Source organism: Oncorhynchus masou, chromosome 22 (genome assembly GCF_036934945.1).
Source record: "Oncorhynchus masou masou isolate Uvic2021 chromosome 22, UVic_Omas_1.1, whole genome shotgun sequence".
NCBI lineage: Eukaryota > Metazoa > Chordata > Actinopteri > Salmoniformes > Salmonidae > Oncorhynchus > Oncorhynchus masou.
In genome coordinates this window covers 42,614,118-42,637,062 of record NC_088233.1, presented here as the reverse complement: position 1 = coordinate 42,637,062, position 22,945 = coordinate 42,614,118, and the positions used below count along the sequence as shown (strand labels likewise).

General features: G+C 44.2%; 1 protein-coding gene across 2 annotated transcripts in view; it reads right to left on the bottom strand.

The window, feature by feature from the left end:
• The window catches only part of LOC135509530 (protein Wnt-7b-like), a 34,734-nt gene that overhangs the window by 9,842 nt on the left and 1,947 nt on the right, over positions 1-22,945 (bottom strand). Inside the window, exons 1-2 of one of the 2 annotated variants that reach the window (XM_064930265.1) lie at positions 21,835-22,183; positions 15,702-15,928 (exon numbers count right to left, since the gene is read on the bottom strand). In XM_064930265.1, the coding sequence (XP_064786337.1) occupies positions 15,702-15,928; positions 21,835-21,917 (310 nt within the window). In that variant the 5' untranslated portion in view covers positions 21,918-22,183. Of the gene's footprint in view, positions 1-15,701; positions 15,929-21,834; positions 22,184-22,945 lie in introns of those variants that run through there. The other variant, XM_064930266.1, reaches the window with a different exon arrangement.

The window sequence follows — 22,945 nt, the reverse complement described above, 5'->3', positions numbered from 1 at the left end:
CATGGCCTACTGTACCAGGCTACCAGCATGAGGGAAGGGGAAGATGTCTTGACGTTCAGCAACGTGTGGCCACTCCATATTGCAATGTATTTAGTCAAATTACAGAAAAAAAACACGACATACCTCAAACGTGAAAAGTGATACGTTATTTGCCTCAGCAAATACATATTTTACAGTTTAGAAACTTACTAGATGTAAAATCACTGCTTTATTGTACTTATTTTACAGCCCCAAACACTGTGGTCACAGCCAGTGGAGACTGCTAGTCCGTGCTGGAGCTAGCCCCGGCCATGACTGCTGCTATTGCTAATGACCTGGACTGCCTGCCCACTGCTTGTTGTTTGAGGAATGACTCACAACCACCAGCCTTCCTGGTTATCAACAGAGATGTGACCTGCCAGCTTGTGGTTACTTACAGCTCAGATTGACTTTGAAATTGGATGTCTGTGCATGTCCTGAGGACGTTGGGAATTGCCTTCAAAACTGGCCACTAGGGATAACCGTGAGCACTATTACCATCAAGTAGGTTTGGGTTTAAAGGGATACTTTGGGATTTTGGCAATGCGGACCTTTTATCTATTTCCCCAGAGCCAGATGAACCTGTGGGGAAATAGATTCCACAAACTTGTTTGTCTAATTTGTTGTGCTGTTACATTTGTATTGATGTTTTTGTTTGTGTCCGATGCACTCAGGGTGTTGCTACATGTCCACCTGAAAATCACCACAATGTTCCCACCCCCAATTTGTGAATATGTGTGTTCAATCAGAGTGGTAGACTGGTTTTGTATTTTGGGGTATTAACCATATCGCAAACCTTAACACTTTACTTAACCATTCGGGAATGAATGCCTCAACTTAATGTTTTAATCCAAAAACTTTAACCCTTAACCTAACTATTTGGAATGATGTGGAGTAGGAGGAGCAATCTGGGATGTTTAAATCACTTCGAAATTTGACGTTTGGAGAAACATGTGTAAACATCAGAATGTAAATTAAAACTGGTAAAACCATGAGATCTTGTTGCTGAGCTATCCCCAACTCAGTCACACACATCGAAACACACACAGAATCGCACACACAACGTCACATGTACACAGACACACACACACCGAACACACACACACGGCGGGGCAGTGTAATGGTAAAAACAGAATGGATACTGGAGTTTCCAGCGTAGGAAGGGTGGTTCCCTTTGCCATAGATGCAGGCCTGTTTCTGGGGCCATTCTGCCTGCACTAAAACTGCTCATGGGGAAAATGATGATGATTAGGTGGGCTGGTACTGGTTGACACCCCTGTTGGCTCTGGAACCAGGGCCGGAACCACGGTTTTGAGTTTTAGTGAGGTCCCAGGATTTTTGGGGGAATGTTGAAGCTCATTTACTGCATTTCTATACAATGAAACAACTTTAAAATGCTATTTGGAAAACAGGAAAAACAAGCTAAATTTACCCCCGGCATTATCACCTTGGTTCATTCACCTCAGTCGATCTACAAACACATAACCTATTACCTATACAATTGTAATGCTATACCCATGAAAGAGGGGAAATATGATAAATGATTCACACTGACACGTAGCATCAGCAACTGTTCAGTCAGTTGTAAGGATGAATTGCATAAAATCATCAAATCTTTGCATAGATATCTCTTTTCTCAAATTGCATGGTGTTCACGTGTGTCTATTCGTAGGCAACACTGATCAAGCTCCGCACAAACAGACGTCAACGGAGCACACAGATGATCGTTTTATCACTTTAACGCGAATGATTACAATATTACTTAAGATTCTGTATTAATATCAGTGATGTAGTGGTAAAAACAAAAGGTGGATAAACTATGAACTGAACTGCAGTGGGTGATCGAGATAAGATGAACAACCACCGATATAAACGAAAAGGTCATCACAACTTTTGAACTGTATTGTTTGCATTTTGATTGCATGTCGAGATGTTCATATTGAAACACACATATATATATATATTGATTTTTTTAAAGTTACTAACCTGTTTGATAAGATTAGTACAGATTTTCTCAGGGGACCCCACATGGGGACTGACCCTCAGTTTAGGAACCACTATACAAACCTCTCTATCTGCTTGCTTCCTCTCTCTCTCTGTTTCCTCTGCATCCTCCTGCATGCATTGCAGTCTGCCTCAGCCTCACCGATGAGCGCCACATCACTGTCTGTCTCAGTAATCTACTCTCTGTAAAGCAAAGTTATTATGAGAACTTAGTAGCCATTTTTTTTTGCTCCTGTTGAGGTAGGCTCTGGTTAATGTTAGCTGCTTAGTTCTTCCTTCTCGCTGGCTAACTAATACTAGCCAGAGCTCTTAAATGTTACTCCCATAGAAGTCTCTACGGCAGCTAGCCACCTGACTGACTGACATATAAATGACTATTTACCAGTTGTGGACTCATTCTCCGAGAGGCAGTTTTTGTTTGTTTGGTGGATGTCTGTACACAGAAGTCGTGGGTCGGTTTTAAAATGGCCTTTTGTCCAGCATCTCGCAAACACACTGTCAGCAGCGTCTCTAGTTGCCAACTTGAGCCCGGAGACTTTTGAGGTAGTTGGGGTAGTTTGTTTCGTGTCTCACTCATTCGCAAAGAGGCAATCAGAAGTCAGTAGATCATGAGTAGAAGTGTTCTGAGCTTTGATCGATGCTGGGAGCAATATTTAGATGTGTAAAAAAAAAAATCTCTTTTCTCTCTTTTTTTTTTTACTGAGGTCCAGACCTCGGTGTCCTCATATGTAGTTATGGCCCTGCGCGGAACTGCCAGCCAACGCTAAGAGGGCTTAGTCTAGTAACGAGGGAAAATGGTAGGAAAGCAGCACCCACTTTGTTCTGCTGCAGTAATCCTACGCACATTCGGGAGCATGATGAAGTTTCATCATTGATCCGTGAGGTGATTTATTTTGTAATTGATAAGCCAGACGTTCAACGCTGTGTTGGTGTGCTGTGGGCGCGATGCTCAAATAGATGTACAGTATGAATGGGAGTTGTGTACACGGAGACCCCGCTTGATGAATAGGAATGTGGTTTATGAAAGAGAAAAAGGCTAAAGAGGCAGCAGGCCCCAGAGTCCTGACAGGATTCCAGGAAGAACCACCCTGGGATAGCCTTCTCTGCTGCCAGTGGAAAATTGGACTGACCAGAAAAACCTCAATGAACTTGGAACAGTCTGGGGAGAAGAATAGGGGAATATTAAACCAGATGTTTAATGGAGTTTAGTGGCAAGTGTCTGTGACAGTGTCCAAGATGGAAACTAAGGAAGGGAAGGAAGGCACAAGCTCTTCCCTGAGAGCAGGTACCAGTCAACATCCCAGGGCCATAAAGAGAAGGAAGGCACAAGCTTTTCCCTAAGAGCAGGTACCAGTCAACATCCCGGGGTCATAAAGAGAAGGAAGGCACAAGCTTTTCCCTGAGAGCAGGTACCAGTCAACATCCCGGGGTCATAAAGAGAAGGAAGGCACAAGCTTTTCCCTGAGAGCAGGTACCAGTCAACATCCCGGGGTCATAAAGAGAAGGAAGGCACAAGCTTTTCCCTAAGAGCAGGTACCAGTCAACATCCCGGGGTCATAAAGAGAAGGAAGGCACAAGCTCTTCCCTGAGAGCAGGTACCAGTCAACATCCCAGGGCGATACAGGATGGCTCGCTACACCCTGTATGGAGGAATACACCTTGTATTGAGTGGGTGTGAGAGTGTGGCCTTCGTATAAGCGGACCACTGCCTGGCCTCTGCTTGTTTGTCATGTCTTGCCGTATCAAATGAACCCAAACATTTCTGTATGTGGTAGCAGGACGCTTTTACATCAATCTGTGTTTAAACCGGAGGCGAGTGCACCACAAACATTTCACATGACACAGCAATGGAGTTATACAGCCGGAGAGAGTACAGACACTGCAGACAGTGCTAGGCTACGCTAGCAAAGTTCTCCTGGTGACAAAGGAGATGATTGTGGACTACAGGTAAAACGAGGACTGAGCACGCTTCCATTCTCATCGACGGGGCTGCAGCGGAGCAGGTTGAGAGCTTCAAGTTCCTTGACAGTTGTGAAGAGGGCACGACAAAACCCATTCCTCCTGAGGAGACTGAGTCATGGGTCCTTAGATCCTCAAAAGGTTCCACAGCTGAGCCATCGAGAGCATCCTGACTGGTTGCATCACTGCCTGGTATGGCAACTGCTCGGCCTCAACCCGCAAGGCACTACAGATGGTAGTGCGAACGGCCCAGTACATCACTGGGGTCAAGCTTCCTGCCATCCAGGACCTCTATACCAGGCGGTGTCAGAGGAAGGCCCTGAAAATTGTCAAAGACTCCTGCCACCCTGGTCATAGACTGTTCTCTCTGCTACCGCACGGCAAGCGGTATCGAAGCACCAAGTCTAGGTCCAGGAGGCTTCTAAACAGCTTCTACCTCCAAGCCATAAGACTCCTGAACACCTAAATTGCCGTGTCGCCCCCCCCCCTCACCCTTTTACACCGCTGCTACTCTCTGTTGTTATCATCTATGCATAGTCACTTTAATAACTCTACCTACATGTACATATTACCTCAACTAACCGGTGCCCCCACACATTGACTCTGTACCGGTACCCCCTGTATAATGTCCCGCTACTGTTATTTTACTGCTGCTCTTTAATTACTTGTTACTTGTATTTCTTATTCTTATCAGTATTTTTTTAAACTGCATTGTTGGTTAAGGGCTCGTAAGTAAGCATTTGGCCTTTGTTGATTTTGTTGACAAGGGAGGAAAATAGGACACAAAGGGACACAGAAATGACACATTGGGGACAGTCGCCCTAGAAACCACGTTTGATTCACAAGTACGGAGGTTACTGCCAGCCCCTGGCCCTCTGGTGAGCTTCTGGTCTGGACACTGTGCTGCCTGGAAACACTACAACTAACCATCGCTGTGCTATGGATTGTCAATGTGCTTCCTCTTTAGAGCCTGTGTTTGTTTGGAGCTATGTATGTGATGGGGGACAGGGGATCAGACCAAGGGGCCGGGGTTCTGGTCTATAGAAGCATGGTTTCGACTGCTCCTTCAGTCTTGTACTGCAGTTTAACTGAGTCCCGGGTTCAGAAAGAATTTCTATAGGTGGCCACCTAGAGAAGTCAGACCGGAAAATTCCTAATAAGACACTTTAGTCATTACCTATGTGCACAAAACATCCATTTAATTATTCAAATAATTGTCGCTGAGGATGATTTTTCCCCCCCCCCATCATTAACATTTTATATTCATCCAATGTCTGCCATGTTTTTGGATGACGTGATGACATCGTCGCTCCCCTCCCTGGTTGTGGTCCAATCGTGTTATTTTTACCCCCTCAGCCCTCGCGCTAACCACTTTCCCTCAGGAGAATCCTGGTCGAAACTGGATGCAGTTTGATTGACATCTTATGTGGCGGTCCAATTCAAAAAGTTTCTCAATCGGCCCTCAAATTAGCTTGAGGGCGAGAGTGAACAACTTTAATCACTTCTGGGGTTGATGAGACCAACAATTCAAAGCAAACTGTAGTCACATCCAGTGGCTGCAAAGTGTCAAATTGAATCAACACGCTGCATTTTCGGCACGTGAGACAAAAATATATAGATGACATTGATTTTAGCGGTGGCAAATGGGGATATGATGCTCAAAGTGCCTTCATAAACATATTTTTGGAATTCTGAAATTTACTGGAATAAAAGACCATAAAACTAGCTAGCCAGCTACCTGACAGGAGTGCTAGCTAGCTATGTTAGCTTGCTAGGTACATCAATATCTACAGGTTGGTTGTTTTTAGGCTCAACAAGATTCCCACCGATCATCACTCTCCCTCGCTTGGGCAAGGGACAATTAAGGTACTCTCGGTCGTGACGATGGCAAACGTCATTCAAGGGCTGAGGGTTGAGGTCCGAGGGCTGTCTAATTCACGTCTGCGCCGCAGCCCCTGTATGCACATGTAAAGTTGGGCTGCGTAAACCGGATGCAACCTGGACATAGACGGTCCATGAATCGGCATATGTGAACGTGAGTAGATTACGTTGACAACAACGGTCGGACATCTTGGACGCGGTCTCCAGTTCTTTATACCTCAGTGGGTCAGACAGAGAGCTGTCCCAGTGAGTCACAGAGCACACGAATGACTTAATCACATCTCTGGGGCGGGGCACAGGGATAAAGAGAGAGGAGGAGGAGCTGGGGAGAGGGGAGTGGGCCCCGGACGGAATCAGGGTGGGAACCCAAGCAAAGCAGAGGCAGAACACACACACACTCACGCACACAGATACACACAGACAGATACAGATACATCGATATACCCTTGCACACACACACGTGCACGCACACGCACACACACACACACACACACACACACACACACACACACACACACACACACACACACACACACACACACACACACACACACACACACACACACACACACTAAGCTCAGCAGTGCAGACCAGTGGCCTCTACACACAAGCCTGTAAAAGAGGGGGCTTGGCTGCCGGAGAGGAAGGCCCCTGTCTCTAAATGCACTCAGAGAGGAGGAGGAGTTGGAGGAGGAGAGATGAAGAGTGTCTTGCTTACAGCATGGAAGCATTACAGTTGAGGAGGACAGTTCTATATAGTTCTAGTTTGAAGTAATCTGTTAAAGCACAGACTGAGAGCCCATAATGTACAGCACACATGTAATCATTGACTTGGAACAAAGAAAAAAGGTGGCACCTGCTGGTAGCCACAAGGTGCTGCAGTTAGGCATTGTGGTTTGTGTTTGCTTGTGTTTGCAATTCAACTGCAACCACACAGGCATGAAAAGGCATTGCGGTTTCAGAGAGTCAGAGTGCCACTAGGAAAAGGGTTGAGCATTAAAGGAAAGGCAACTAAATACTAATACTAAATCAGTGTTTCCAATGATAACCCAATAAGTTTATGCCATACATGTATGTACTCCACACTGTACATCCCAAAACAACAACACACACAGTGAAGTCCGCACCCAGTGAGATTGCAGTGCCCTGGTGCCGTTACTTCCCCTCTCTCTCCAGGGCCCCAGTAGAGGAAAACCCTCGCTTTGTATACCAACCAATTTCTCTCTCTCTCTCTTTCTTTCTTTCTTTCTTTCTTTCCTTCTCTCTCACTTTTGCTCTCTCTTTCTCTATCTCTCTCTCCCCGAGCTGACTAATGCACTCTGTACTACTGTTTTTCGTTCCGCTTTATGTACCGTTGCTATGAACATATGCTCTGAGCAAATTATAGACAAAGTTGTGGTCCGTGAGGTTTGCAGCTAGAGGAATTAGTGCAGCCATGTTCCTGTACAATAAAGTAATATTGTTTTACCAGAAGTACATACTGAATACACTCACATTGCAAAGCTCGTATATATACTGTAATGCTGTGGGAGTCACACACTCAGGCAGGCGGAATAAGTCTTAAGTTCTGGTCCATAGGACGATGACGAAGAGAGAACGAGTTAAGTGTTAGTTAGAACTGAAAAACAATGTGAGTGCATTCGGGGCGTAATGGTTTTAAATACTGGGATGCCAACCAATCTCCCTCTCTAAGACCTACAGTTGGAACACTGTTCATGTGCCCGCACTTCTCCCATTTATCTTCCCCGAGGTGAAGATAAAGATTCTGACACAATGATGACTCTGCCCAAAAAAAAAACGTGCCAAAATCCATTAAACTAACTTGAACGGAAAATCCCGTAATGAGTCGGGACAGTTCAAGACCTCATCTAATTGAGCAACTCAGAAAGTAATTCATTTGATGTCATTGTTAGAGGTTCTAGTCAATTTGAATGATTGGCATCTTGTTTGTGTGTCAACTGGCAAGTAGTACACTGCCTAGATGTCCAATGTACTGGTTAAACTGTAACTCAACCACTCACTGGAGTCTCAGAGGATATCTGATCGTCCTGACATTAACAACATGCAAAGTCTCCCATTTTCATACTGTCACCTCAATAAGGGCTTAAAGCCTCTTGAACATTTTCCACCTCCAAAACCTCTTCGTATCTGTCTCTCAATCAACTCTCTTTAATGTTCAATAGTGCTGTGATTGTTGGCACATGTAAATGTGCTCTGCCGACTTGCGTGTAGTGGATACAGTCCGTGCTGGGATTGTGTGGAACAAAGCGCGCTTTGAGATTACAGTTGATCCTCTCACATCCTGTTCCCCCGCGTCTGGCGGCCAGACGGACACAGGCGGACACAGGCGGACACAGGCGGACACAGACAGACACAGACGGACACAGACGGACACAGTTCCCAGCGGACGATAACACAACGCGGGTTATCCACTGACTCCGGCCCACGGCATCAGGCCCCCGGGGGGCCGAGGGGTAGGGCAGGCCAGGACACGCAGCTCCTGTCAGCAAACAGTATACTCTGTAGGTGAGAGGGGACCCCCATGCTGTCTGAGAGAGAGGGGGAGAGGGGTAGGTGGAGAGAGAGAGCAGCCGTGGGGACCAGACACAACTGGTTCCCCGACGTAGGAGGTGAGGCCTGCCTAGGCAACAAACGCATTATGGAAAACACTGCTCAGTGTCTGAGGCGGAAGAGACCCTGATGACCCTGATAAAGCCTACAGATGGTGATACACATATCAACCTTTGCCATGCCTTGGGGACTAACAACCCACTCTCTGAAGGTCAACCCACAGCCAGACGACTGTACCTGATAAAGGCTACAGATACAGCCCACACTGTAGTGGAACACAGCCAGACTCACCACATAACAGCACAGTACCTGATCAACTCTAATGATCAACTCTAATAATGAAATCCAATGATCAACTCCAATGATCAACTATTAATGACAAACTCCAATGATCAACTCAAATGATCAACTCTAATGATCAAATCCAATGATCAACTCCAATGATCAACTCCAATGATCAACTCTAAAGTGAAAAACTATAATGATCAACTCCAATGACCAACTCCAATGACCAACTCTAATGTGATAAATTCTAATGATCAACTCCAATGATCAACTCCAATGATCAAGTCTAATGATCAACTCCAATGATCAGCTCCAATGATCAACTCTAATGTGACCAACTCTAATGGTCAACTCTAATGTGATCAATGTGATAAACTCTAATGATCAACTCCAATGATCAACTCCAATGACCCTGATAAAGCCTACAGATGGTGATACACATTCTACACGTTTCCATCAGAAGTTCCTCGCCCCATTCTGTTTCCCCTGGCCTCCGTGGCTCGATGGGGAGGAGCGGCCAGCGGATTAGGCCGACCCACATGATGATGGCTCCAAACATAGGTATTTTATTCGCCACCAGTCTCGCATAGCACAATGCACGCATCATCTGCACAGGGTTATCCACATGATATGAGTTACTTGGCTATGGTTGTCTTCTTTTACTGAGCGCCGAGCGGGCTTTACGTTGCACATTAAATCAAGTTCTACAGCGTTCTCATCTTTCCATGATAACACTGTAGAAAGTCTGATAGCATATCAGCTTTGATTACAATCATTTGCTTGAGAGTAATATAGCCAACAGGAAGCGGAGAGTGGTCCAGTATTGCTCAGTTAGTGCAGCATAGTGCTTTCACTGACAGGGTTGTGGGTTCGATTCCCGGGGCCACAAATAGGTAAAATGCATGCACACATTGCTGTAAGTTGCTTTGGATAAAAGTGTCTGCAAAATGGCCTATACTATTATAAATATTGAAGTTAAAAGGAATGGGCTCTGTAGTTGTGTACTACTAAAGTGATGAATGATCATTTGGGAGAAGTTCATCGGTGTCAAAGCATCCACTTACGTTGCTCTTACAGTCTTAAGAAATGTGTTTTTCCTCTCTACATTAAACAAGGATGGGTTGGTTAAACACTTGGCTGTGGAATGGAATGTGTTAGGTTACGAGCTGTGTGTCAGCAGAGACTTTTGCAATCAGATGGGGCATCAAATCATTATTCTAGCAAGAATTTAATTACTACATTTCACTCCCCACCAGTCATGTTGGATGTAAAATATGGGGCGAGAAGACAAGCCAATAAACGTAGAAAAAAAAAATAGATGACCACTATCATATGATAATGTATAGTCACTCCTTCCTGGGATTCAATGACTAATTTATAGTGTTTACTTTGCAAAGGCTGACATTTTCTGACCGGGGGTTCCCACAAGTTTATATTTGAAGGGAATATGTTTCTTTTCAGATTTGAATTTGACTTTTCCATTTCAATGAAAAAATGAGTGGTTGTAGAAAACTTCAGCTGGTCATAATGAATATCCCAAAATGCCTTTCCTTTAATTTCGTAAAATTGGATGAAATCATGCAACACATGCATAAATTAAACCATATGTGTATGTTTTGATCATAGCAGTGCATTTAAATACATTGTTAGGTTTGGGAGGATAGTCACTCATAATTAGGATCAGCTTCTATGGAGACACTGTCTGTGTTTGCCTTCTTTTAAGATACAGTTTCACCACAAATTATGAAGTGATTCTGAGAAAAGGAAGGAAATCTTACCAATTCATTTATAATTGGAGTATTTAGTTGCCCTGCAATTGTGACCTTCAGCTATATTACAGTACATGAGACAAAGCTATACTTTCTTTGTTGGCGCTAAAAACCCGCAAATGACCAAGAATAACACATCTACACCTGGAATGTATTGCTACTTCAATGATAGCATCTTATCTCATTAAAAGGACCACGGGAAATTAATGTGACATAATTGGGAGATATTACATGGCAATGAATTCATTTGGACTGAATCGCCAACAAAGACATTATTTATTTTGAGCTTAGCTAGCCTATGACAGCTCAATCTCATATAGTACATCACGGTTTAACAGTGGAATCCTTTAAACTGATGATAGCTGATAGCACTCCTTCCAAGAGTTGTCAATGTACAGATGCATGAGCAACTTGTAGAAAATCATGATTTTCATGAAAACAACCTCCATTGTGGAACGAGAGACAAACCCAACCAACTCATCACTGATTTGACACATTTATGCTGCGTACTGATATTAGCATAACATTTGCCAAAAATACTGCAGAAAATGCATGCTCTGTGCACAGCCACAGCATTCCTTTAAATAAACACAAAGAAAATTGAGAAGTATCTTCTGCATCTGACCAGTGGCAAAAATGTACACCATTTTGCTTGTGAGTCACCTGTTTAAGTCTAAACTTGAACATTATTCACCTTTCCTCTGTTCAGCCCACTTCTAAACAGAGATAAAAAAATACACTCTAATCAGTCTGACTTATGGAGCGAGGCGATCTGTTGACTGTGACCCTTCCCCCTCCCTGTCTGATGTCTGATCCGGGGGAGCTGGTCTGTTTATGGGAGTAGTAGTTTGCATCTTCAGCTCCTGATCAAGTATGTGCCTGTCCTAACCCTTTCCTCTCAAGTGGCTTCCAATGAACCTGCTGACTTCCACATATTTTATCTGTATAGACGTCTGTTTGGCTCGGCCCTACCCCAGCCGCCCGGCCGCTGGGCAGCAGTAGCACTCCCCCTCTACAACCCTCACCCCACCCCCTGGGGGATGTGGGGGAGTGAGAGAGCGCTTCATTGTGGAGACGATACTGTATTGTATGCACCCAGGCGAGTGGGAAATAGAGACGGAACCACCCCCCTCCCCTCCCTGATACCCCCCACCAGCTCTCACATTCCACCCCAGTTAAGTTTTTTCCTCTTTTAAAAGCCCCCAGACCTCTCGTTCACTTGCTAACCAGCCGGTTGGAGCTGCTAGGCATTTTTCATGCCGTCCGTTTGCCTCCTAGCTGGTCGTGCCTTGGAGTGCCTCTCTCCAGAGTTGTACTCATGGAGTCAGGCTCAGCGCTATAACTCAACTCACTGCCTGCCTGTCTGTCTGTCGGCTGCCTTCAGGCTGCTGCTTCTAAGAAAAGGTGCAGCGAGAACAGGAGGAAATGCAATGTGGCCCATAGAGCAGAACGGCCTGCTAGTCTGACAGCTTCTCCTCTCTGATGATTGAATAGATGTTTTTGTGTGAAAAGCAATCTGGTCAAAAGAAACGAAGGGACTACTACTGCATTGCGTTGTCATTAAATGTAGGATGTAGATTGAGTTCTCCAGTCTCTAATAGATTCTAACAAGTGGATCCTCCAGCCCAGCCCGGGCTTTTAGTGTTGGTATGAAATTAAAGCAGCATTCCTATGTCGTGCACTGAGAGGTTCACCTGCCCCTGTCCTGCATCCATTCTCCATTCTTGTGCAATGAGCCAGGGGCCAGAGTAATTGAACTTTTGCAATATCTCACCGCTGAGCACAACAAGAACCTCTTTGAGATGAAAAGCATGAATCACTATGGTGACAAACTGGTTGGAAAGTTAAACAGAAAGTAACCAGAGCAGGGCAGTTATACGACGGGGCCTACGTCTGCCTTTGATGCTGAGTGTAGCCGTTGAAAGGTGTCTATTTTCATACTATAATCGCTAACCTCCAGTGCTCTGCTCTTCTGTTCAGGCTGTGAAAGCTGTTAAAGCTGAAGGTGCTTAGGCTCGAGGGCTCAGGATATCTCTGGTGTAGATGCTCTCCACAATCTACTGTATATCACATGAGATTACAACAACTATTTCCAATTGAAGATGGCATTTTTCATCCTAACTGACCAGGGAGCAACAGGCCAAAGTAGACAGCAGTGTTAAAACTGACTTCCCACAGGTTATGAGAAACTAGGGTTGGAATTATGGTTGTAGTCAACCCCACCATACATCACTTTTATTCAGCGCTGTATTAAAACCTTACTTCTGAGTATCACTCTCTTGCCAGTTATCCTGGCCTTTTCCACGTCTCCGACCAGCCCTGGTGCAACAATCTGCTTTGCCTATCCATAGCCCCTCCCTGCCTTGATGATGGATCTGACTTCAGTTGTATTATTTACTGTTAATAGAGGGTAATATACCACTCAATAACACCCACTTCTGTTAGCACGGGATAATTCACTCCACATTTTATGGGCTCAAGGTACAGAGCAGTGCCAATATCATTCTGCTAAGGCACATGACAACGTGAGTAAGTGAGATTGCTCTAGCTTCTGTGTCCAGAGGAGGAAACACAAACATATTTTAATACCCAGCATCCAGTGTTTATGGCCTTGTTCTCCAATGTGTCAGTTAGAGAATAACAGGAGAGCCAATGACTCTTTGCACAACAGAGGAACTGTTGAAGGACGTGACCGTAATGAGTATGGTTCGATCCATGTTTCCATCTATCCTTTAAAGTCCCATCGAACTAACAGAGGTGCCAGTGTCAAGGAAGGCTGCGGTAGCATCTACAGATAAAGGATATATATATATGCAGTATATATCTATATTTACAGTATAATAACACAGAAATAAATATCAAATGAATGGCCTTTTCTCAACAGAATCTTTCCTTGAATCAAGATATTTGGGGTTCTGTCCTACTCAATAACCCAGCTATTAATGTGTACTTTCTTGGAAACCGAATGTAATACCACGGAACCCGGCCAAACTGACCGACTCCATCCAAGTGCAAGCAGCGCAGAGAGAAAGCATTAGGCTTGTGGTTCCCTGATCTTTAACTCTTCAGAAAACAACGGCATCTCCCCCGATCCAAAACTAAGACTGGATCATTGAGAATAGGAAAGGTTTAGTGTTCATAATTTGGGGGATTTGAATGAAAAACTTCAGTGGGAGTGGAATATGCATTTTTCTCCTTGCAGTTGATTATGATCATGTGAGATTTTGCAGATTCGGGAGGAGACGGACTGTAACATTTGTCTATTGAGGAGGTGTATTCCATGACTTCACATGCCACACTGAACAACACTACTGTCATACATACAACATAATTAAAGAACACGGCTACTCTCATCGTGCACAAATCAAATTAGTATCAAAAACAATCTATGGCGTATTGACAATAAAACCCTGAGATAAATACTCAATAAATGGTCACATCCATCCACTGACCTTTCTGCTTACAGTACTGGAGCGGTTGATCTCACGGGTAATTGGCCATGGCAGCAGCCAATCACTAACCAGTATGAGTCCATCTCTACAGTACCAGTACCCACTCTCTGGCTGTAGCTCTGAGAGAGTGTAGTGAAACATCCCTGGCTTCGCTGTCAGAGAGTATCATGGAGGAAAGTATGGTAGCACAGTACGAGAGAAAAAATAAATCTGCCTCATCTCTGCCTCCTCTAAGAGAAGAGGTTCCCTCTCTCTCTCTCTCCGGGGGTGTAGGATGGAGGAAAACATCCGCCTAAAGTTAAATCGCACGACTAACTAAAGGCTTTGACCAGAGATGTGGCTGGTTCATGAGTCAAGTAGTTTGAATAGTTCATACAAATGTTCTAAAAACATAAGCGTAGTTCACATGCAGTATCAGTGAGCTGATCGATTTCTCAGTGATAAAACAAGGCGTGACATGTGGTACTGTTCAGTTCACGTCTCCCTGAAACTAAGCAAAAAAGAAAATGTGGAAAAAAGGGGTGCATAAAAGATGCTGAACGCAGAAGAAAATGAGACGAGATCCATTACAAAAGTGCCAGATTTACAACAAAGAGAAACGCTTTTAGAGGGGTTGGAGCGAAGTGAGCCGCTCCTAAATAGCAGTGATTGTTAACAGAGCTATTGGATTAAATGCATAGTCGAACCGCACTTTAACAGCGACAAACATTTCTAAATGAAACAAATGTATAAAAGTCCCTGTAAAAAAAAGCCATACAAAAGAGGTCTGCGGAATTCAGTTTCAAACAAAAGCCCCGTAAATGTTTGTCTGCTTGTAGCTTGTTCTGACTGTCTGTACACGCGGGCGCGCACACACACACACACACACACACACACACACACACACACACACACACACACACACACACACACACACACACACACACACACACACACACACACACACACACACACGTGAACCAAGCAATGGACACAACCAATTTCCTAAGATTAACAACAGATGTGTCCATCTATTTCTGTTCAACAAAGTTCTCTACAATAATACCATTAGTTGTCTCCTCATTTGCTATATCATTTTTCAACCATACTTTTTCCCCATTAGACTTTGGTGCTTCTGGTAACCTTTCCATAACTTTGCTGCAGCCAGCAATGTATGGCATGCTTTTAACCAGAAGTTCAACGCAAATCATAAGTCAAAAGAAATCAAGCCACGCTGCAGAAATGTAACGGTGTGAATTGAAATGAGGACACATCGGACTGCAATCTGTTGTAATGGTAACATATGAAGTCATCTTGAGTTTGAGTTTGCCAACGTGTATTGTTATACAATAGAGAATCAAAGACTCTTGTGTGCAGTTGGTTAATGTTTGACTCTGTGATGTGTGCAGCTTGGGTTTGGCTTGTGAAGAGGCTTGGGTGGTCGGGGCTTGGTAGTGGATTGAGTTCTCCTCTCAGGCTACCATTTGGAGGAGATGGTGACATCCTCAATCCAAAATGTAACCTGTTTTACATCACAACTTCAATACTTTGCCCGAAAGCAATGATCAATGACTACCATTGCAATCCAGTCCTCCCTGCAAATAAGATTTGAAGTAACTCTTCAAACGTCAGCCTTATGCCTCCCCACAACTGTAGCAAACGTATTACGCCACACCTTTACAGTAGGTCTATGTCCGCAAACATGCCTTTCAGAGTTGTGGACATTACAGCGTCAGTCCACGGTACAGAAGACAACGAATTCTCCCAAGGTGCCCAGACTAACCTACTCGCAGCTCCTGTCCGAAGACAGTCCTTTCCCCCAGGGCGGAGCAATTCCACCGGCCGTAGCGAAACTGGTACTGACACTCATTGATGCCCAGCTGAGCGCCTTCCCCCACCACGATGATGGCGTCCGGGCGGCTCTGGCAGATGGCCCGTTGGCGAGGGGCCAGCCCAGGGATCTTGTTGCAGATGATGTTGGCACCCAACGCCACCACGGAAGACAGGGCCCTATGGATGGAGAGGTAAACACACACACAGACACACACACACACAAACATAGTCAGTTAGTGGCATTGGAGGACACATAGACTTGAGTCACATTACATCGACTTTAGGCATCTCCAGACCAGGATTAAATTCAACCAAAGCCTTGCTGAGCATTCCTTAGGCACTCAGTGCTGTCTTGCTAAAAATATTACAATTTCATGGATCAGAGGTGAAACAAAGAGAGCATCTGAAACCATATTATCCAATGTGAAGCTGAATAATAAAACTACACCGTATGGTAAAACAGATCCAAAGCAGAAAGTGACATTGTGTTTATTTGCTTGCTGACTATGTGCCTCTCCGCATTGGTTTGGCTCGTGATCGTAGAGAAATGAGTTGGGGTTTTGCGTTCATTGTTAGGTAACGTGGTTAGAATTGTTTCCGGGCATGGGCAAGCCGCGCGCCGGCACAACCGTGCCTTCCATTTGTAACTGGGCCTCTCAAATTTAGGCATGGTTCACTTCTCAACCAAGGCGTCACACAACTATGCTATCCTTATTTCATTTGATATGTATGAATTCAAAGCTCACATGCGGCATAACACACCGCCTATAAATATGTTTCCCGTGCGAGACTTCTTTCATTTATCCACATAGAGCAATGCCACGGTATGCCTGGCAAGTACGCAAGATTTCCGACACCAGCCCTCCTGCACGCCCGACGTAGTTTTGTTCCTCCAAGCGTAAAGATGAAGCAGTCATTTAACCCATGACAAGACACCATGGAGCTTCTACTACTGATCGGCACTTTGGGAGTGACACATGTTGGATGGGTTTGGAAGAGTCACGAAGCTGAAAACAGACGGCTTAACAAATGGGGTTATTTATCCATCAGTGTGTTTATAGCCATCCAAACCCTGCAGATACATGCCTTTCAAACATGTCAGTAGACAAGGAGCAGTAAAAAGAGCATAAAGGCAAATGCCAGCTTTGATGTATGACGTAGGGCCTCCGAGGGCTTTACCACAAGCAGGGCAGGCTGATGCAGGCAAGTTGTGTGTCAGCAAAAAAATGACAGAGAGGGAGAGAGAGGGCGGAGAAGGGGGGGTCAGAGAGAGGGGGAGAGAAGAGAGGGAGAGAGAGAGGGAAGAGAAGGAGAGAGGGGAGAGGGAAAGAGAGGGAGAGAGAGGGGCGGAGAAGGGGGGATTCAGAGAGAGGGGAGAGAAGAGAGGGAGAGAGAGGGCAGAGAAGGGGGGTCAGAGAGAGGGGGAGAGAAGAGAGGGAGAGAGAGGGCAGAGAAGGGGGGTCAGAGAGAGGGGGAGAGAAGAGAGGGAGAGAGAGGGCGGAGAAGGGGGGGTCAGAGAGAGGGGGAGAGAAGAGAGGGAGCGAGAGGAGGGGGCGGAGAAGGAGGGGGTCAGAGAGAGGGGGAGAGAAGAGAGGGAGAGAGAGAGGGAAGAGAAGGAGAGAGGGGAGAGGGAAAGAGAGGGGGAGAGAAGAGAGGGATAGAGAGAGGGAAGAGAAGGAGAGAGGAGAGGGAAAGAGAAGGAGAGAGGAGAGAGGGAAAGAGAGGGCGAGAGAGGGAAGAGAAGGAGAGAGGGGAGAGGGAAAGAGAGGGAGAGAGAAAGGGAAGAGAAGGAGAGAGGGGAGAGGGAAAGAGAGGGGGAGAGAAGAGAGAGAGAGGGAAGAGAAGGAGAGAGGGGAGAGGGAAAGAGAGGGAGAGAGAGAGAGAAGAGAAGGAGAGAGGGGAGAGGGAAAGAGAGGGAGAGAGAAAGGGAAGGAGAAGGGGAGAGGGGGAGAGGGAAAGGAGAGGGGGAGGGAGAGAGAGAGAGAGGGGAGAGAAGAGAGGAGAGAGGGGAGAGGGAAGAGAGAGGGAGAGAGAGAGAGAAGAGAAGGGAGAGAGGGAGAGGGAAAGAGAGGGAGAGAGAAAGGGAAGAGAAGGAGAGAGGGGAGAGGGAAAGAGAGGGGGAGAGAAGAGAGAGAGAGGGAAGAGAAGGAGAGAGGGGAGAGGGAAAGAGAGGGAGAGAGAGAGAGAAGAGAGGGAGAGAGGGGAGAGGGAAAGAGAGACAGAAGAGAAGAGAAGGAGAGAGGGGAGAGGGAAAGAGAGGGGAGAGAGAGACAGAAGAGAAGGAGAGAGGGGAGAGGGAAAGAGAGAGGGAAGAGAAGGAGAGAGAGAGAAAGAGGTTGACTGCATTTGTGGATTACCCTTCAAAAGGATTATGGAACAAAACCATACTGCCCTTATGACTCGAAGAACAAAAAGAGTGAATGTTGACCTAACATGTTCCTCTTCTGTTGATTAGCTGTCTTATTTTCTTTCTTTCTATCTTTCTTTTAATAGTTTACTCTCCGTTAGTCAACACCTCCTTAAAACAATTTGGGTTGTGCGTCAGCTGACATTGACATTTGAGTCATTTAGCAGACACTCTTAATCAGAGCCACTTACAGTAGTGAGTGCAGACATTTTCTATGCGTTTTTCTTTTTCGTGCTGGTTAAAGCTTATGCCTCTTACTCCATTAGCTGTCTCCAGACCAAAAAATGAACCTTGAATGCAAAACGACATGACATGTTCAAATTAACTTATAACTGCAACGTGACATGTATCTTTGGCAAAAACAGAGCTTTTTCTTATTCACACTATTTGCTACTTCATCTGCACTAGAGGAGAATGTACTATGGATGTCATGTGAGTAAGTGTCAGTTCTTTCCATCCTTGCAAAAGTTGTGAAGATGCTTAAAAATGCAAACATTTGAGTCCAGTGAATTCAAAAGGAACGGCAAAGGATTTCAATGGTTCAAGGGAGACGATTCAGACATCCCTTCTTGCTTCAAATCAGCCACACCATACGCAGCATAGACCTCTCCCCTTTCCATATCCAAAATGATGTGATAAATTAAGCTCACCAATGCTTTGACCTTTGCAAAGATAACATAATCACCATTACCAGGCATTGAGAATTAGGTGAAAATGAGGTGAAATGTCTGGTAAATGCCATTAGAACGCTCTCAAATGTAATTAAAAATACAGTATATTTTCCATGTATATCCGTTCAAAACTGAAATTGAGATATAAAGCAAAGAATTAGTGAAGCACAAAGCTCTAAACGTGACTCTTTAAACCTTCTGGTTCCTTGATGTCTGCCGAACGAAACAATCAAAATGCTCCACCAACCTTCCTCTATCGTAAAACAACCCCCATGGTTCATATACTGTGTGATGCTACTATTCACGAGGTCAGGTGCACTGCAACTGATGCTCTAGGAATGTACACAGATGCTCTGGATCACATCATGTGCATAGATCCTAAATATCCTACAACAACAGCAACAACCGTAATGGCTCTCGGGTATCTCCTCGGTCAGCAACAAGTCACTGTGCAGCTCACTGTCTGTTAAAATGGTCATGAGGACATGATGATGCTGCTACTACTCTCTTGTATCATCATAGCCTGGCCATTTTCACCTGCCAATTCCCAGCATCACTGTCTAACATGGGCTGGCAAAAGCATGAGACAATGCAAAAACAGAGCATTCCTCAGTTAAGCTGTTAAATCCCTGCAGCATCAAAGTGCACAAATGCGATTATGTTTGCTTAGTGGCGACTCTGTGTGCACAGTGTCAGTCCAGGAACAGCTAGTACTCCAATAGACAGATACAAAGGGAGAAAACAAGCTAAATATGTAAATTGGTATCCATGCTGTATATTAATACAAGTATAATGCACATTATATACACACATATATATATATAATACAGCTATATCATCTATGATAGCTACAAACAATTCTTCTCCATATGCTATATGCTATAGTATGTAGCGATGTTAACAATAGCAAATCCAGGGATTCCCACAGTATTTTATAGTGCACGCGGGCCACCAAAGCAAAATAACCTTCCCCCAAACCTTACATTATAAGGTGGTGGGTTCGATGACAGGGTGTTGTAAAGGGGGAGGGATGCATGGTTCTACCCACCGACACACAAACACACACACACACACACCTATTCCATCAGTCGAATGCCTTTGATGTGACACAGAATTAAGCTCACATGTATGTTTCACTGAGAAATATCTCAGCCACAATTGTCTCACGATGCAGGTAATTCAAGTGGATTTATCTGGTGAGATTTGTCAGAATTGCTTCTTGGGCAAATTTTCCAAAATAGCAATTGTGAAAACGAATCAAATCTTCAAGATTTGTCTAAACTAAAGATATGATATCAGTTCATAATATTTACTTTAGTCAAAACAAATCTTTCTGTAGTGAAAAGATTTTAAATCTTGACTGTCCAGTCTAACACCCTTGTATGTATTTGTGTTATATATGTAGGTTATAGCAAATCTGTGGGCAAGTTAAACAAATTAACAGTGCAGCTTGTTTTCATATGAAATGTCTTATTCCACTTTGATGTTACGAGGATTTAATATGGAAATCGAAAACGTATTTCCAAAGTTCCCCATTTTAAAAACCTTATACTGATCATATTTGGTGAGGTGGTGCAATAAACACAACTTTAAAGGCACGATTCACCTAAAATTTGCATATTTCTTCATGGAATGACAGCGTGTTCTGACTAATACCTATGTCTGAGGATGAGTCATTTGCCACCCATGTAGTTAACCGAATTTCAATGTTGGATTAACACGCATTTAGCTGCACATGTAATGAGAGAGGAAGGAACACTGTGGAGGATGGGGATCACATTCCTCCGTGTTTCTTATTCCACTTTAAAATCATCCTCATCCCTAAAAAACTATTTCATTTGCGGTACTGTAATGTAATAAAGCATGTTTCAATTATGAAAACAAAATGATATATGTAGTTTATAATGTGCAAACGAATAGGCTACTAAACATAGATCATAGCCACGTTTAACTGCAACCATAAACCACATCTATTTTAACATTAAGTTTGGGGTCTCCAGCACGGGGATGGATACAACGTATGGTTCGGTAATTATTTTTAAGGAAAAAATAAAACGTTCTAATGCGTGAGCAACTCCTTATTTTAATTCAATGATACAATTATGACCACTGTCAATCGTGTGCGTGTCATAGACCGGTGTTTTACAGCTACTTTTCCAGATGTGGCTTTAAATTGTAACATGGTAAATCTGCGTAATATTATGGTGATGTAATGCATAAAGCATAATCCCTATTCACAAATTGTGACAGGTAATCGCCGCATGCGTAAAAGCTATCCATAAAGGGGAAATAATGAAATAACTTTGACTCTTCATTCAATTGTCTTGAACATCTCTGCCACTCTGTGGCCAAATGAAACCGTGTCCAACCGTCATCACAATGTTGTAAAAGAGGATTTTGGTCCTAATTTAAAATTTTTTTAAAATACTGTAGTGTGTCACATCGAACTACAGGCCTATAAAATAAGACGCCAGGTAATTAACATCGACTTCATCCGTTGTTTCCCACGTGGACCGGAGGGATGCCCTACCTACCTGAAGCATACGCATTGATAATGAATGTATTTCGAGTATCCTTCAGTCATTTTAAACGGTAACGTCTAGAACATCATCGAATGTGGGGAAATACAGAATAATACATCAAAGTCGGTGCGTAAAATACACACCCAAGTGCACAAAAATAAATGATCGAAATCGTTTAATATCTCCATTTTGCTAAAGCCTAGTTGTCTTAAATGACTAGTTCTAGTCAAGCATGTTGTGGGCTACATGTTATATTAAAACAGTTTGGATTAGACAAGCATGTGCACTGTGAAGCAAAAATCAATCATAAACATGGGCTACCGTAACCAACAACCTGCGGTAATATTTCGGAGAAAGATTCAACAATAACAATTCTAAAGCAGAGTATATGTAATCGAAAATGAAATCCATTCTTTGTATGTCTCCAAACACAAAATCACACCAGTGAGGCAACTAAGGGTTCGGGTGACTGAGTCAACTTACAGGTAGCTCCCACTTGTAAGTATGAGGAAGATCTGTGGATAGTAGACTGACAGTAGTACACTGCGCGAGGAGAAGATGATCATGATGACATTGAACAAATGGCCGCTTTCTGGTGGAGTGAGAAAAATGGTGGGATAGAGTCCTCTTTAAATCCTTGATGTCGCGCGTTTTAGTTCCCCTTTGCTCAAAAATCAAAGAGCTGACACCCGGGTTGGTGCGATGCGTCTGCGGTGCTCGCTTGAGTGGCGGTGCTATGCAGCTCCTAGCTCCCAGTCCCAGGGCCGTGAGTGTGCAGCGGGCGCGGAGATTGGCTCTGTCATCTCTCAGCGGTAGAGGCTGTTACAGAGTGTGGTTCCCGAGACGGAATGATGATGGTTTTAGGGATTTTGGATGGCAGAAAAGTGCTTTTCTCCACACTCATGAGTGTCGTGGCTGCCATTGGGCAGAGAGAGACACTGCTATCCGCCCACTTCTGCGCCACAGCAGGACAATAGGGTGACAGTGATCCGCTGCTCCCCTGGACAGGGCTGCCTTTCATTCATCAAATCAGGCCCAAAAGTAAACAAACACCGGCGCACTCACTGACTGTTTCATCTTCAGGCCTATTGCTTCATCACTAACACATCATCAGGCAAAAACACAACAACGTATGTGCGTAATGTGCATAAAGCAATTGGTCTTGCACACATTTTATTCAATGCTTAAAAAATAAAAACGTTGTGGATAGCCTAATACGTAACCACACGGAAATGAACACCTGGTATGTTGTGTTATTAATGACTTTAACCCGTCGATAAATGAGCAGGCTACTGCAGGTTTTAAAGCAGGTTCGCGTTTTTCATCTTGTTCTGGAGGCAGCACTGCAGGGTGGTCACTAGCTGGCACAGCCACAAAGTCATACAATCCGTTTTTAAACCTAACCCTAACCTTAACCACACTGCTAAACCTAATGTCTAAACCTATAATTAAATTAAGACCAAAAGGTTCATTTAAGTTACAATATCGACAATTTTGACTTTCCAGCTGGCCTATATAAGGAGAAATCGCTCAGTTTTGCTTCTGGGACAAGATTCATGACAATAAACATCAACCTGCGGTTTTAACACAGGAT